The sequence below is a fragment of the Artemia franciscana genome, chromosome 13 (assembly GCF_032884065.1).
Source record: "Artemia franciscana chromosome 13, ASM3288406v1, whole genome shotgun sequence".
Taxonomy (NCBI): Eukaryota; Metazoa; Arthropoda; class Branchiopoda; order Anostraca; family Artemiidae; genus Artemia; species Artemia franciscana.
This window is the reverse complement of record NC_088875.1, coordinates 3,229,414-3,243,721: the sequence shown is the minus strand read 5'-3', so window position 1 is coordinate 3,243,721 and position 14,308 is coordinate 3,229,414. Positions and strand designations below refer to the sequence as shown.

The 14,308-nt window shown below is 34.4% G+C and overlaps 1 protein-coding gene across 1 annotated transcript in view; it reads left to right on the top strand.

Moving 5' to 3' along the window:
• The window catches only part of LOC136034391 (annexin B9-like), a gene marked incomplete in the record, with an annotated part of 27,913 nt that extends 13,605 nt beyond the window's left edge, over window positions 1-14,308 (top strand). Inside the window, 3 exon segments of the mRNA XM_065715538.1 lie at window positions 4,671-4,844; window positions 6,993-7,174; window positions 14,168-14,308. Coding sequence (XP_065571610.1) covers window positions 4,671-4,844; window positions 6,993-7,174; window positions 14,168-14,215 — 404 coding nt within the window.

The window sequence follows — 14,308 nt, the reverse complement described above, 5'->3', positions numbered from 1 at the left end:
ATCAATATAATTACTACAAATCCTTGCATAACGAAGTAACTGTGAGAAAAACGCTGAATATGTGATATTTGAGTGTATATTACTTTCAGGGAATGGGAAACTAATCACTTCAAAATCAAAATCATCCGTTTTATTATACATTTTAAAACTTAATTTATTATTATCACAAATATTAATATTTAAATCTAAGAAATGATCTTCATGACCAGCGCCATGACTAGGCTCAAGAATAAGCTCTGATGGATATATATTTTTAGAAATATCAATGAAATCCTTACAATTTAAGACCAAAATATCATCTAAATATCTTTTATTATTTGACAAAGCATGTTTTAAATTAATTGGATTATTCTTATCCATCATATATTTATATTCTAGTTGACTTAAAAACAAGTCAGCTATAAATGGGCTGGCATTCCCCCCCATGGGAATTCCCATAATTTGCTTGTACAAATCACCCCCAAATCTTATATAAATATTGTATAAAACAAATTCCAATAACTCAAAAATCATATCCAAGCTGTAACATCTCAAGTTAACTGTAGTACTAAAGCAGTTTGTCCATATGGCTTTTTTATTATAACTGTCTATTTTCAAGAACCTTTTACTAGATAAGAGGAAAGATTTCTTTATAACAGTTTTTAAATTATCAAACACTAAATTAAGTGATAAATTAGTATACATTGTCGCAAAATCGAAAGACTCAATTCTTTTAGCTGAAACTATTGTTAAAGAATCTATCACCTGCAGTGAATTATTAACACTCCAATATGGATTAAAATTCGAAAATTTTTTAATACCAGAACAATAGGTTTTAAGTTTATTTACAATTTCCTTTAAAATTAAAGAGAGGTCAGTAGCAGCAATGCGGGTTGGACATTTAGCTGCTCCAGCAATAAACCGTGGTTTAGGGGGATTCTTATGAAATTTTACAGTCCAATATAGGAAAGGGAACTTTTTATCATTGTCATTTATTTTAATATTAAAATTTTTAAAAAGTATTTCTTCAGTCTTTTCAATTAAATTCTCATCCTCTATATTTACCTTTTCATAAACATTAGTTGTGCATAACTCCCTTTTTAAGATATCACAATACAGCTTCTGACAAATTATGGCAAAATTATTATTAGCTTTATCCACTGGCACAATTACAAATTCATTCTTTAGATTAGCAATTGCTTGTTTAATCTTCGCATTATAAAATAATGATTTAGTGTTACTATTTTTTTAAGTTAGAATATATTTTATTTCTTATTCTACTAATAATTAAATTCTTCCAACTTTGAAAACTCTCTTTGTTTTTATTCTCTTTCTTACACCACTTATCAATAAATAAATCAAAATCATTTTCTAAGCCATCAAGAACACTCGATGGTTTCAGATGATGAGAAAGACGGAAATTAGCCCCTTTATTCATTATAATTTGAAGATCATCTTGCTTTATTATTGACAAGTCCCCTGTTATAACATGTTTGTAAGTAGGATTTACAAATGGGCCAAGTTGCTTACAATTACAAACCGGTTTCCAATTTATATCGCTATCTAGTTTTTTTAGTATTAAATTATAATTAAAAATAATTTGCCCTATAGTTTTTGAAAATTTATAAGTTAAAACTGGACTATCATTATAATTTAAATTACTAGGAAGGGCCTGTTTCACATGCTGCTGATTTAAAATTTCTGGTAAATTAATATCTTCAATCTGCTTACAAGTAAAATTAATAGGTAAATATAATCTGTTATCCTTATTACTAATCTTATCGAACTTTTTCTTTTTTGAAATAAATTTCGTTTTAGTTAGAATACAAATTGTATCACATATTACTTTAAAATTATAATCAAGAGCTGTATTATTCTTAACAATCCAGAAAAGTTTGATTAAATTCCTCTTGGATAAATTTTTTAGACACTTTATTACAGAAATCATACCCCTAGATTCAAGTAGCTGGCATAGATCTATAGAAAGCATATGTACATCTAATTCATTTTTTCTATTATTTTTCCTATGTCCTCTCGATCGTTTTTTACGTTTAGTAGGACAAGTAAAAGAAGGATGGTCCATAAAACCATCAATACATTTAACAACAACATGAGACATGTCACCATATTTTTCTACACGATCATTTAGCCCAAAAGGATAAGCTGTACCAAGAGTATGGATCCAGAAATCCTCCTGTTTACGTAGTCTATTATTCTTCTCTTCTTTATTTAAATTTTCTAATTCTAAATTTTCTAAAATTGTGACAGTGTGAATGTCGACATTAGCCAGATTTGGGATATTCACGGTAACACACACACAAACACACACACACACAAATGCACACACACACACACACACACACACACACACACACACACACACACACACACATACACACACACACACATACACACACACACACACACAAACACACACACACAAACACACACACACAAACACACACACACACACACACACATGTGTATTTGATAATAGATGAACCTTACCTTAAATTAAATAAAAAAAACAAGTTTTTTTAACTGAAAGTAAGGAGCGACATTAAAACTTAAAACGCACAGAAATTACTTCGTATATGAAAGGGGCTGCTTCCTCATCAGCGCCCCGTTCTTTACGCTAAAGTTTGACTCTTTCTCTCAATTCTTCTTTTTAAAACAGTAAAAAACTTTAGCGTAAAGAGCGGGGCGTTGATGATGAAGCAGCCCCTTTCATATACGAAGTAATTTCTGTGCGTTTTAAGTTTTAATGTCGCTCCTTACTTTCAGTTAAAAAAAACTTTTTCTTTTTATTTAATTTCTGAACGTTTTTGAATCAATTCATGTTTTGATTTTGGCTCTCCGCAGAGGAATAATCAAAACGAAATTTGCATATTTTTTTTTTTTTTTTTAGCTAAATGGCTTTCTCATAATTTTGATCGAATGATTTTGAGAAAAAAAGAGCGGGGGACGAAGCCTAGTTGCCCTCCGATTGTTTGGTTAATTAAAAAGGCAACTAGAACTTTTAATTTTTTACGAATCTTTTTATTGGTAAAAGATTTACGTAACTTATAAATTAGCTTACGTAAAGAACTTTTGTATTCTCATGTTTCTATTACATATACGAGGGGATTCGCCCCATCGTCAGTACCTCGCTCTTTACACTAAAGCTTAAATTTTATCCCAATTCATTAAGAATGACCCCTGAATCACAAAAGCCGTAGAATAAATAGTTGAAATTACTAAAAATACTTTAGCGTAAAGACCGAGGTATTAGAAGGAGGTGAGCCCCTCATATGGGTAATAATTTCTGTTTGTTTTAAGTTTTATTGCCGTTCCTTACTTCCAGCTGAAAAAGGTTTTTTCACATTTATTTTTTAATTGTTTTTTTTTTAAATAATGCTAGTAAATCCTGCTCTCTCTTCATAGATATTTTCTTCTCCCATGATAAATTCTCGATGGAAAGTTCCCCCAGCATATCCCCATCTTCTCAACCCCTCCTCCCAAGCAAAAAAATCCTCCTGAAAACGCCTGTATACTTCCCAATAACCATTACTATATGTAAGCACAGGTCAAAGTTTGTAACTTGTTGCCCCTCCCACGGGGACTGTGGGGGAGTAAGTCGTCCCCAAAGACATAGTTATAAGGTTTTTCGACTACGCTGAATAAAATGGCTATCTCAGAATTTTGATCCGTTGACTTTGGGAAAATAATTAGCGTTGGAGGGGGCCTAGGTGCCCTCCAATTTTTTCGGTCACTTAAAAAGGGCACTAGAACTTTTCATTTCCGTTAGAATGAGCCCTCTTGCAAAATCCTAGGACAACTGGGTCGATACGATGACCCCTGGGAAAAAAAAAACAAAAAAAAAACAAACAAATAAACACGCATCCGTGATCTGCCTTCTGGCAAAAAATATAAATTCCACATTTTTGTAGATAGGAGCTTGAAACTACTACAGCAGGGTTCTCTGACACGCTGAATCTGATGGTGTGATTTTCGTTAAGATTCTATGACTTTTAGGGGGTGTTTCCCCCTATTTTCTAAAATAACGCAAATTTTCTCAGGCTCATAACTTTTGATGGGCAAGACTAAACTTGATGAAACTTATATATTTAAAATCAGCATTAAAATGCGATTCTTTTGATGTAGCTATTGGTACCAAAATTCCATTTCTTAGACTTTTGGTTACTATTGAGCCGGGTCGCTCCTTACTACAGTTCGTTACCACGAACTGTTTGAAACTGTGGTATTCTGTCGTCTGTTAAAATGAAAATAAACTTGAATGGGACCCATTTGATTGTGACCTAAATTGAAAACAAAAATAAGGTATTTGTCTCACAGTTATATTAAAGTAGCTCGTAGTTTTTTAGGGAAAGTCGAGAATTGGATAAAATCAAAGTCGTAGCATTGTCTTGTAATATATTCATTTAAATTTTGGATATTTTCTTTCTTTTTCAAAATGCTCACAATTTAAGCTCTAAATATTTCCTGTCTTTTTCTGCGAGGTCCATACTGCTAAGTAATTAGACATTTGCTTTACGACTTGTTTAAAAATCAGAGGAAACGGCAACTTTTCTTTTAATTTTACAACAATTCGGTAAAAAAAAATACTTTTTTCCAGGGGGAAGGGTAATTTGAATCCCACGAGCATCTGAACAAGATCCTATTTCCCAAGTGATTAATTAATTAATTTTTAGGTGAAGGATCTTGGGGTACTGACGAGTCTGACTTCATTAAAATTATGTGCCGGAGCAGCTATCCCCATCTGAATGAAGTTCAAAGGCAATATAAAGAAATGACTGGGAACTCTTTGAAGAAAGCCGTTGAAAAAGAATTTTCTGGCCACATCCAAAAAGGCCTCTGTGCTGTCTGTAAGTAAGAACTTTCTAAAATATTAGGCTGGTGAATTAGTGTAAGCAGTAGACCAAATAAGAAAGAGCGCTGCAAGAGCAATATTTTACACTTTGAATTGAATATTATCTATACATTTCTTGATAACAAAGATTATACCCAATTCCTTTCTGGTTTTAGCTGGAATATATCAATTGGCTGTTCTGTCTTTGATTAGATACTTAAGTTATTTCGTTACTTGTTTTAGTTTTTTGATTAGTTATTAGCAACAATTTTCAAAACTTTTCAGTTTTCCATCTCTTCTCTTGTTCAAGTCGCCTATTTCAAGTATTTCAAGCTAAACTTGCCTCTAAGCACTCCTGATACATCTTTATAAAATATAATATGTATAGATATATAATATATAATATATATATAATATACATATATATATATATATATATATATATATATATATATATATATATATATATATATATATATATATATATATATATATATATATATAAATATATATATATAATAGCTATCCCCTATATATAATATATATATATATATATATATATATATAATATATAAATATGTAAAGAAGTAAAGAACAGTTTGATGCCATAAAGAAAAATGAAGCGATTTAAAAAGAAATTAAACCACAATTTTATCCGTGGGAATAGAATTTATCCTTTTTTTAAAGTTCTAATTTGTTGCATGTAATGATAAAAATTTACAAATTTATTCCCTTCTATAAAGTGATTAAAACTTTCATTACCCCAGAAAAAAAGGGGATATCCGTACTACTCATGAAGAAAATCATTTTCCTTTTTATTCAAGGAATGGGAGTATAACCTTTTAGTAATGTGTTATTGACAATATTCATTTCAATTTGCAATTTACAAAAGGCAGTTTATTTTTTATTTCAATTTGATATCATTTTGAGATGCATAAGCGCTTCCCATAGAATTCTTTAATAGATAACTCTTATAGTCTTCTGAGATAACTGTCAAAAGCCATTTGCCAAGTTGTTCTAAAAAGGATCATCAGAGCAATGGAGAATTATCAAAACCATTGGCCTGTCTGTTCTTACGAAGATTACATAAAAAAAAACTAGTTTTTTTAACTGAAAGTAAGGAGCGACATTAAAACTTAAAACGAACAGAAATTACTCCGTATATGAAATGGGTTGTCCCCTCCGCAATCCCTCGCTCTTTACGCTAAAGCTTTTAATTGTTTTAAAAAGCAGAATTGTGGCAAAGAGTCAAACTTTAGCGTAAAGAGCGAGGGATTGCGGAGGGGACAACCCATTTTATATACGGAGTAATTTCTGTTCGTTTTAAGTTTTCATTCCTAAGACATTCAAGTTTTTCATTCCCAAAGACATATTTATTATGGTTTTTGACTATGCGGAACAAAATGGCTATCTCAAAATTTTGATCAGTTGACTTTGGAGAAAAAATGAGCGTGTAAGGGGGCATAGGTGCCCTCCAATTTTTTTGGTCACTCAAAAAGGGCACTAGAACTTTTCATTTCCGTTAGAATGAGCCCTCTTGCGACATTCTAGGACCACTGGGTCGATATGATAACCCCTGGGGAAAAGAAAAAAAAAACAAACAAACAAATAAACACGCACCCGTGATTTGTCTTCTGGCAAAAAATACGGAATTCCACATTTTTGTAGATAGGAGCTTGAAAATTTTGCTATAAGGTTCTCTGATACGCCGAATGCGATGGTGTGATTTCCGTTAAGATTCTATGACTTTTAGGGGGTGTTTTCCCCTATTTTCTAAAATAAGGCAAATTTTTTCAGGCTCGTAACTTTTGATGACAAAGACTAAATTTGATGAAACTTATATATTTAAAATCAGCATGAAAATCTGATTCTTTTGATGTGTATTTTAGCATCAAAATTCCGTTTTTTAGAGTTTCGTTTGCTATTGAGCCGGGTCGCTCCTTACTACACTTCGTTACCACGAACTGTTTGATTCATTAGGACAATGTAGGTCAGAGGATGGAAATGCGGTTGATCATACATTTTCCTGCTTATCCTCTCTTTCGGGATAGCTTAAAAATTTTTTGCAATTATCTCAAATGTACTAAAATGTCAGCCTTTAAAATGTACTAAAATGACCTTTAGACGTGACAGTGGCAATTAATATTTGAATTTATTGTTATAGTGGCCTGTGCCAAAAATGAGCAAAAATATTACGCTGAGCGAATATACAAGTCAATGTCGGGATTTGGCACAAGAGAAAAGCCATTGATAAGAATGATCGTCAGCCGTTCAGAAATTGATCTAGGAGATGTGAAGCAAGAGTTTATGAAAAAATATGAGAAGTCTTTAGAAGAGGCAGTTGAAGTAAGTTTTTCAATCTTTTTCCAATTTTAATTTCTTTCTGATTAAATATTTTTTTCATTGCGAGCTGCTGAAATGATATTTCCACGGAAACTGGTATTTTTTTTTTAAATTGAACCATCGTAATGAAGTAGTTTAACTTTAGCGCAAAGAGCAAAGTGCTGAAAGTGTGAAGGTCCCCGTCATTCTTAGGTTAATCATATTATGTTGCTTAAATGAAACAAACCTATATGGGCCCTTTCGTTCTAGTGCTATTCTAATACAAAAGTCATACTTTAAAGTAAAGAGCAGGGACCTGAATGGGCCCGAAGCTTTTCTCAAATATAAAATTTCTCTAAGCATGATATTAATAAAAATATTTTTATAAATAAAGTTTTTTTTTTAATAATAGCAAAATGTGACTATACAACTTAAAACAAAAATATGTTGTACTGTATGGAGGAGGCTGCCCCCCCACTAATATCTGCTTTTTATTACAAGTTTTGACTTCTTTTTCTCAATGTCTTAGGAATGAACACTCCAACACAAGAGTAACAGACACACATTTAAATCAATAAGAAAAAGAAAGATTAGATTCCCAAAATTGTATAGCCAAAAGTTTGCTTTTATCTGATTGGTATAATTCTGTGAAGTATTTTCGTTAACCAATCATAAAGGGAAGACAAATAGTACCATCTTTTTTTAAACTTAAAGGGTTTTCGTGTCTTCCTGTGTGTTGTTTGAAACTAATATTAAGAACAAAAAAGTTAAATTTGACTTGATCTTTTTCCGTATACTTCCTTCGGTTGTAGAACAAACATATGTGTCTAGGCGGTTCACCAACTTGCTAGAGTATATTGATTAGCTGTTGAAATTCATATCTGTTTAAAATTTGGGCAATTAACTAAGGACTGATCGTATATAGCAAGTTTAAGAAAGACTATTATTTTTAAACGCCATTCTTATTATCTAATAAGAGAATTTCGGGCCCAGATTCCCTTTTTAGAGTCAGTGTAAGACTGTTGCTGTTTTTATTTTTCTTTTGTACTATTCCTTATATTTTTCTTTTATACTATTCTATTCTTTATACTTTTCTTTTATACTATTCCTTCTTCTTTTTATTTCTGTCCAACATTGCTTTAATGTTTTCCAAATTTGTGGCGTTTGAGCGAAATTAAAAATTGGCTTTGTGCGAAATGTCCCTGGATTAAAAAAAAAAGAAGATTAAATCTGAATTTGCCCGTTCTAGTATATATATATATATATATATATATATATATATATATATATATATATATATATATATACTAGCTGTTGGGGTGGCGCTTCGCGCCACCCCAACACCTAGTTGGTGGGGGCGCTTCGCGCCCCCCCCAAGCCCCCCCGCGCGCGTAAGTCGTTACGCGCCATATTAGTTACGCGCCATATTAGTTACGCGCCATTGTAGTTGTGTCCCTGTGTCCCACCTGTGAATATAGATAGATTTATATATGTGTTTCAAACTACGTAAAAATTGCGAATATACAACATTCTTGGCTTTCCCATTGTCTGTCCATATACAAAGCCGTATGTACTAATAATGACGTCATATGCAAACCTTCTTTTTACAAACAAACAAACATGCATACACACAACTCGTTTTTATATAGATAGATAGATAGATAGATACAATACAAATTAACTACGTAAAACTTGTGAATATACAACAGTCTTCGCTGTCCCATTGTCTGTGCGTATAAATAGATTGTCAGGTTTACCGACCCTCAAAGATGCAACATACAATTGTACATTGGTAAAGCAATCTGTATTAAGATCTATACCGCATTTTTCTAGTGATTGCCCTTGAGCTTTGTTGATGGTGGTTGCAAATGCTAATCGAATTGGGAATTGCAATCTTTTAAATTGGAAAAGCAGATCCGTTGGAATCATGGGAATGCGAGGAATAAGAACAGCCTCACCCTCATAAGGCCCTGTCAAGATTGTGGCATCTATTAGGTTTTCCATTGTTTTTTTTACGGCAAGTCGCGTGCCATTGCAAAGCTTTGGTGGGTTGATATTTCTTAAAAGTATTATTGGTACACCTATTTTTAGTTGTAGCAGGTGTGGTGGACACCCTGAAGGATCTATGGAATTTAAAAATTCAGATGGATAATTAACCGCTTCATTTGGTTCCGAAATACAACTAACTTCGTAAAACTTGAGAATATACAACATTCTTCGCTGTCCAATTCTCGCTGCATATAAATAGATTGTCAGGTTTACCGACCCTCGAACATGCAACGTACAATTGTCCATGGGAAAAACAATCAGTATTAAGATCAATACCACATTTTTCTAATGATTGACCTTGAGCTTTGTTAATGGTGATTGCAAATGCTAATCGAATTGGGAATTGCAATCTTTTAAATTGAAAAGGCAGATCTGTTGGAATCATGGGAATGCGAGGAATAAGAACAGCCTCACCCTCAAAAGGCCCTGTCAGGATTGTGGCCTCTATTAGGTTTTCCATTGTTTTTTTTACGGCAAGTCGAGTGCCATTGCAAAGCTTTGGTGGGTTTATGTTACGTAACAATATTATTGGTACGCCTATTTTTAGTTGTAGCACGTGTGGTGGAAACCCTGAAAGATCTATGGAATTTAAAAATTCAGATGGATAATTAACCGCTTCATTTGGTTCCAAAACTGTGTCGACTGACTTGTAAAGGACTGCCTGGTCTTGAATCTTGGTCAAAATAATATTGTTGATTTCGTGGACGTCTATATTCTTGGGTGCGAGAATCGCTCTTTCACTTAGCCATTTATTATTTTTATAATTTTTTAGAATATTCGGAAATATATTTTCAATCAATTCATTTTTGGACGTCACTAAATTACAGAAATCAGCAGGTAGTTGTATACGTCCTGAAATTGAGTCTACTGGGAGCTTTCCGTTTCCCATTGCTAGCAATTGATCTGAAAATGTTTGACCAGAGTCATCGTTTTGCAATCGGACACGCATATTTGTAGTTAATTTTAATGTTTTTACGTGTGCCCATAAATTAGAATTTTTCAGGCAAGCATTCATTTCGTCTGCAGGAGTTGATCTAGGTATTATAGGTAATGTTTGCCTGAAATCTCCTGCAAGCAATATTAATGTGCTGCCAAAGGGTTTCGAATTCCCTCTTAAATCTTTCAAGCATTGATCCAGAGCCTCGAGCGATTTTTTGTGTGCCATTGTGCACTCATCCCAAATAATAAGTTTGCATTGCTGCAATACTTTACCCATCCCAGATGATTTGGAAATATTGCACGTGGGAGTTTCTGTAGAATGCAAGTTCAGAGGCAATTTCAAAGCGGAATGAGCAGTTCTTCCACCAGGCAGCAATGTTGCGGCTATTCCGGACGACGCAATTGCCAACGCTATATCATTTCTAGATCGAATTGATGCCAGAATCAGTTTTATCACAAACGTTTTACCAGTACCTCCTGGCGCATCCAAAAAGAAAATTTCTCCAACGTTGTTATCGACACAATGCATTATCGTATCATAAATGTCTTTTTGTTCCGACGTTAACTTGGAAATGTTATTTTGTACATACGACAATAGATCACTCGTACTGTAACTTTGTTCACGATCCAATTCTACACATGTCGAAACAGCAGCGATACGGTTAGGTGAAGGCATTCCCAAACCCTGAAGAGGTTTGTTTGCCATACTTATGCAAATATCTTCTATAACAACTAAAGTGTAGTTATAAATTTCTGGTGTAAAATCAAAAGTCATGTCTGACGTCTCTAACTGTTTTCGATGAAGTATATCTTCGGACATTTTTGACTTATATTTTTCCCATAACTCTGTAGGAGCTGATGGAGAGCAAGTTGTTAAAATGATGCCAAACAATGCACGAATTTGACTTGGGGTTGACGTTTCGCACGCGTCATTGATGCAGTTATCCCAGTGTTGGTCATTCTCCAATAAATTCAGAGCTTGGCATGCACTACGGTAAGTGGCATGTATAGTACCATTTACAGTCCTCAAATACTCAAAGGATGTCGGACCGGGTACATTCACCAAAAGCAGGCGTAGAAAGAAGCATTCATGTTGATTGGGGTGAACGGTGTAGAGTCTTCCTATCGTGGTATCTTTGAAGATGGTAGGTTGGCCGTCGACTGACTTACCCTGTTTTCGACGTTCAAATACTTTATTTTTAGTATTCCACGTGTAATACGAAGGCACTTCAGTATACAGCAGTTTTTTCGCAAAAGAATCATTTTTGCAAAGCGAAAAAAAAGCTGTTAATGTTGTATCCGGTGGATTCAGGACTCTTTGTTGCACGTTGGTTTCCGTGAAATAAACACGTTGACCATTCTGTAAATGTACCGCTAAGTGAACAACAGCTGGACTACGTTCATGTATCGGAAATGAAAGAATTCGCCAAACAGCTTCATTACTGCTTATGTATCTTCCAGCCTGATATTCTACGATTTCATCGAAATCTTTGATTTCGGACTGCAAGCCAAAAACTGCCATGTCACTGCCTTTGTTGACGTATCTTGAGCATATTCATGCATATGACGTGGACTGCCAGCATATGACGAAGGTAAAATTGTTAATCTTCCAACGTTTGTGGTATTACCGTCATTTATAACTGCATCTCGCAAATGAATGTATTGTTCAGAGCGGAGCTTGGTCTGATTCAGGCGGATATATAGCAAACGTTCTGATTCAATTTTTGCATACATATCCACGACAAATTGGTGAAACAATTCACGGCATTTTAAAATATAATTTTCTTCATCCTGCCGAATCATTAGTCTATAGGAATAATAATGCATTGCACTGCATTTCTTATTCATTTCTTTGTTAGTGGCTGGATTCATCAATTTAATATTAAAGTGATAGCCGTCGGCTCCATCCCAAAAAATGATAGGATATTGTAGGGCATCGTAGCATCGATGAGTTTCAGCAATTCTTAACAACTGGGCGTTTCGCTTATGTAGAATAATATCTCGAGGTAAAAACTGATCACCGACCATAACGATTGCCACTTCGTCGATAGTCGGAGCATTGTATCTACGCACATGTTGGCCAGGAGGCGTTTTGTCAGCGGAAATAACAATTTTATGAGTATCAGTAGGCATCAAATCGATGGCTGTTTTGAACAGACGCACTAAATTATTATTTTCGTGGAAAAGATGTTGCAATTGGGAAACGATTGTCCTTTCAACGTTGGGAGAAATTTCGCAACGTGCATTCAATTCAGAATTTCTATCACTGATGAAGTACAATTGTAAAAATTTATGATTCTCGCCTAATAATGGTAGAAGGGACCCTGCTTTATGATAAATTTGCCCTTTTACCTTGAAAGTAGACATAAATTGATCTGGATTTTCGATTTGGGCTCCAAACGACGTCATTTGGAAACATGAGTTGTATTGTCTGATTTTTGACAAAAAACGCTTAGATTCTGACGTAGTTCCAGTAAGGAAAGTCTTCAATGGCTCTGGTGGTGCAGCCAATAGAGGAAGTTTAACTTTTCCTGAGGCGCAACACATTCCCATTGTTTCACCATTGAATTTCAAGGCCTTGCAATAGGGACAAATTTTAGACATTGTCCCGATTTGAACACAGCTACTCAAGCTATAATCATCGACTGGGTTGTACCTGAATGCCAGGTGATAACTTTCAGATTGCTCTGATTCCTCGGCACGCTTTCTTTTCTTACTTTCTCTATCAGCAGCAAGCCTGATTTCCTGCTGGTCTTTTGATTCCTCGGCACGCTTTCTTTTCTTACTTTCTCTATCAGCAGCAAGCCTGATTTCCTGCTGGTCTTTTGATTCCTCGGCACGCTTTCTTTTCTTACTTTCTCTATCAGCAGCAAGCCTGATTTCTTGCTGTTCTTGTACGGCCCGCCTTCTTTTTTCACATTCTCTTTTAGCAGCAAGTCTGCTTCTGCGTTGCTCTGGTAGTTCCTCGGCATGCTTTCTTTTTTCACTTTCTCTTTTAGCAGCAAGTCTGCTTTCGCGTTGCTCTGGTAGTTCCTCGGCATGCTTTCTTTTTTCACATTCTCTTTTAGCAGCAAGTCTGCTTCTGCGTTGCTCTGGTAGTTCCTCGGCATGCTTTCTTTTTTCACATTCTCTTTTAGCAGCAAGTCTGCTTCTGCGTTGCTCTGGTAGTTCCTCGGCATGCTTTCTTTTTTCACTTTCTCTTTTAGCAGCAAGTCTGCTTTCGCGTTGCTCTGGTAGTTCCTCGGCACGCTTTCTTTTCTGACTTTCTCTATCACCAGCAAGTTTTCTGGCATAGACTCTTTGAGCATCTTCATCAGTCATTATAAACTTAAGCATTAATAGAATTCTACACGAACATCCGTCTTATATAACTTGAATGACGTCACGCCTTCAAAGCAAAAATGATGCCTTCAAAGCAAAAATGATGGCAGCTAATTTCATGACGTCAGCCGAAACATGACGGCGAACATATGTCTTATATAACTTGAATGACGTCACCTTCAAAGCAAAAATGACGGCAACTAATTTCATGACGTCAGCCGAAACATGACGTCACCTGACACATCCATCCACACATCCACAGACAGACAGACAACTTATTTTTATATATATAGATATATATATATATATATATATAGGGAATTTAATGGAAGGTTTTCGATACGCTTCTTCAAGAAATTTTGCGATCCTTTCAATTAGTTATTAGGCTCCTTAGGCATAAGCAGATTCACATTTTCACTACATATGTTGTGTAAAAGCTGTTTTATATTAGAAAAGAAAATGATATCAGGCTTCTCTGAATTTGCTTAAAATCGGACATGACGGTATTGTGTCATTATTTATAATCAGTTAACATGGAAAACAATATTAATAAGCTGTTCTTTCAATAATAAAGCCCTAAACTCGGTCCATATCTGATATAACATCTGACTTCATATCTGATATCTTGATATTAATTTCTGCATCTGATATCCGCATTGTCATTATGCCTCCCATATTTATAGTTAAGTAATAACGATTTTTTTTTAGAACGATACTTCTGGTGACTTCAGAAGAATGCTTTTGGTCTTGCTGTAAATATCCCAAAGAAGAAATCATTGCTGCTGTTCTGGTTTTAATTTACCTTTATGCTGGATGTGCTGTTTAAAAATAAAAAAAAAATATTTTGAA